Below are 2500 nucleotides of genomic sequence, written 5' to 3' on the forward strand. Positions count from 1 at the left end.
TATACATAACTATTTAACCATTTACTGAATAGAGTTTGACTGTGTATAACGGTTGACTAAGCTATAAATAAAAAGCAGACTACATAACCTCATGTGTACATGTTCTAGGTTAAGTTGAGTTGACCGATTTTTAACCCAAAAGTTCAAGTTGGTTAGATAAGTAACCCAACCCAACCCAACCCAACCGTCTAAATAACTCAAAAGTTCGGGATGGTTGGATAGATAACCCAATCCAAAAACAATTTACAATCTAATCCTTATTTTTTAATTGTTTGAGTTGTTAAAAAAAAATTATTTACAAACAATTCATAATTATTAAATAAGATAAGATATTAAAAATTTATAAACAAGAATTATAATTATTTAAAAAAAATAAACTAAAAACAACTAATATCAATATTTAACAAGGAATTGGTTATTCTAAAACTNATAATAATAATAATAATAATAATAATAATAATAATAATAATAATAAATGTGTATATATTTAAAAATGTGAATAGGTAATACCCAACCTGCATTTACAAAGAGCAAGAGCTACTCAACCGGAGCTTCCACTTCCAACATGCTTCGCCAGTGGATCACGTGCAGAGCAGTAGATGCAAACGACGCTGTTTTGATCAACAATCTATCTCCAAAAGCTTCACCGAATCCGCCCCCATTGGAAAAATCCATAAACGCCGCCGTGTTTTGCAGAGACGACGACTTCGGTGCCTCCGCCCGAGTTCCTCGGAATTCTTGGGATGGGAACCTCCAAATCCGCCGCCATTACAGCCACCCAAGTTTTCGGTAATTTCCTAAACTTCCCATTAAATTATGTAAAAGTATAAAATTTAATCCCAGACAGTAAAACGATTCGTTTTGATCATATACATATGTAGGAAAAGCTTCGACCATTCGAGGAAGAAGAGGCAGAAGGAGAGTGGCCGAAGAAAGGCGGCAGACGCCCCGACTTACAAGCCAATGGCAGGACCGAACTGCTCGTAAGCTTTTGTTAATAATTTTTAGTCTTCCATTATAGTTTAACATAATACCATAAAATAGATGATTATAAATTTTTAGCCTCCCTCATATTTTATGTTTTTATCAGAGGAACACGACTCTCCACAATCGTATGATATTGTACATTTTAAGCATAAGCTCTCATGGTTTTGTTTTGGGCTTCTCCAAAATGCCTCATACCCATAGAGAGAGCATCCATTAATTATAAACTCCATGATCATTCCCTAAATTAGTCGATGTGGGACTTTCATCATCCAACATCTCCCCTCAAACAAAGTACGCCTCCTCTTAATTGAGGCTCGACTTTTTTTTCTTTTTTTTTTCTTTTGGAGTCTTAGTCATTTTTTTATTATGTCTTCAAGGAGGCTCGACTTCTTTTGTTTTGGAGTCATTTGTTCGACATTTGAGGATTTATCAATTTATTGACATGACTAAGTTTAGAGTATGACTTTGATACCATGTTAGACGAACACGAATCTTCACAATGGTATGATATTGTCCACTTTGAGCATAAGCTCTAAAATGCCTCATACCAATGGAGAGAGTATTCATTTGTTGGATAATGGAAGTCTCACATCGGCTAATTTAAGGAATGATCATGGGTTTATAAGTGAGGAATACTAACTCCATTGGTATAAGGCCTTTTTGGGGAAGCCCAAAGCAAAGCCATGATGGACAATACCATACCATTGTGAATAGTCGTGTTCGTCTAACATCATTGATTATAAACTTATGTTCACGGCTAGACGTGAGATTTTCATCATCAGTTTTGACTTTTGTAAAAATGGGGTTGAGTTTTTTGGTTTGTCAACGCCAAGAACAAGTCAATTCATTCTTTCAACGGTTTTAAAAGGCATGGCCTTAGAAGAGTTGAAGAAGCAAGCCATTTTTAAAAAGTCGTCTCTTTTAGAATGGCAGGAAACCCATTGAATATAATATTATATATTAAAAAAAAGAAAATGCAGGTTATGTGGGAAGACTTTCAGGCCGGAGAAGATGCATTCACACATGAAATCGTGTAGAGGACTCAGGTCTCTGACCAAGACTGCTTCAACGTCCAACAAAACGACATCGTCTAACTCAACCACGACACCAACTTCCGACAAGGATTCGGCTTCCACCTACCTGTTGACCCACTGAGAATCTCATGGTGTAAAGCTACAAACAATATTATCTATTTGGAGGGATGTTTGTGTGGAAGAATTTGCCTTAGAGAAAATGAGCTGAAATAAAGCTTATTTTATTGAATTATTAAATTTTATTCAAATTTTTGTTTTTAATTTAAGTAAAATTTTAATAAAATAAGTGTTTGTTTATTTTCCGGTATCAATTAAAATTAGCAACTCAATTTCAATATATATTTGAAAAGTTATCTTATAAATACATAAAAATTAATATAATTGTATGGTAAGTAAAAATGTAATTTTTTAAAAATTAATTATAAACACGTCATTCAATATTAATTCAATTCACAAACTTTCATTTAATTAGATCTAAC

General features: G+C 33.7%; 1 protein-coding gene across 1 annotated transcript in view; it reads right to left on the bottom strand.

Annotated features, from left to right (window-relative positions):
* LOC111807111 overlaps positions 1 to 2500 on the bottom strand; it is a 7335-nt gene that overhangs the window by 1156 nt on the left and 3679 nt on the right. Inside the window, exon 4 of the mRNA XM_023692686.1 lies at positions 648 to 802. Within this exon, the coding sequence (XP_023548454.1) occupies positions 648 to 802 (155 nt within the window). The remainder of the gene's footprint in view (positions 1 to 647; positions 803 to 2500) is intronic.

The sequence above is a fragment of the Cucurbita pepo genome, chromosome LG12, assembly GCF_002806865.2.
Source record: "Cucurbita pepo subsp. pepo cultivar mu-cu-16 chromosome LG12, ASM280686v2, whole genome shotgun sequence".
Classification (NCBI taxonomy): Eukaryota; Viridiplantae; Streptophyta; class Magnoliopsida; order Cucurbitales; family Cucurbitaceae; genus Cucurbita; species Cucurbita pepo.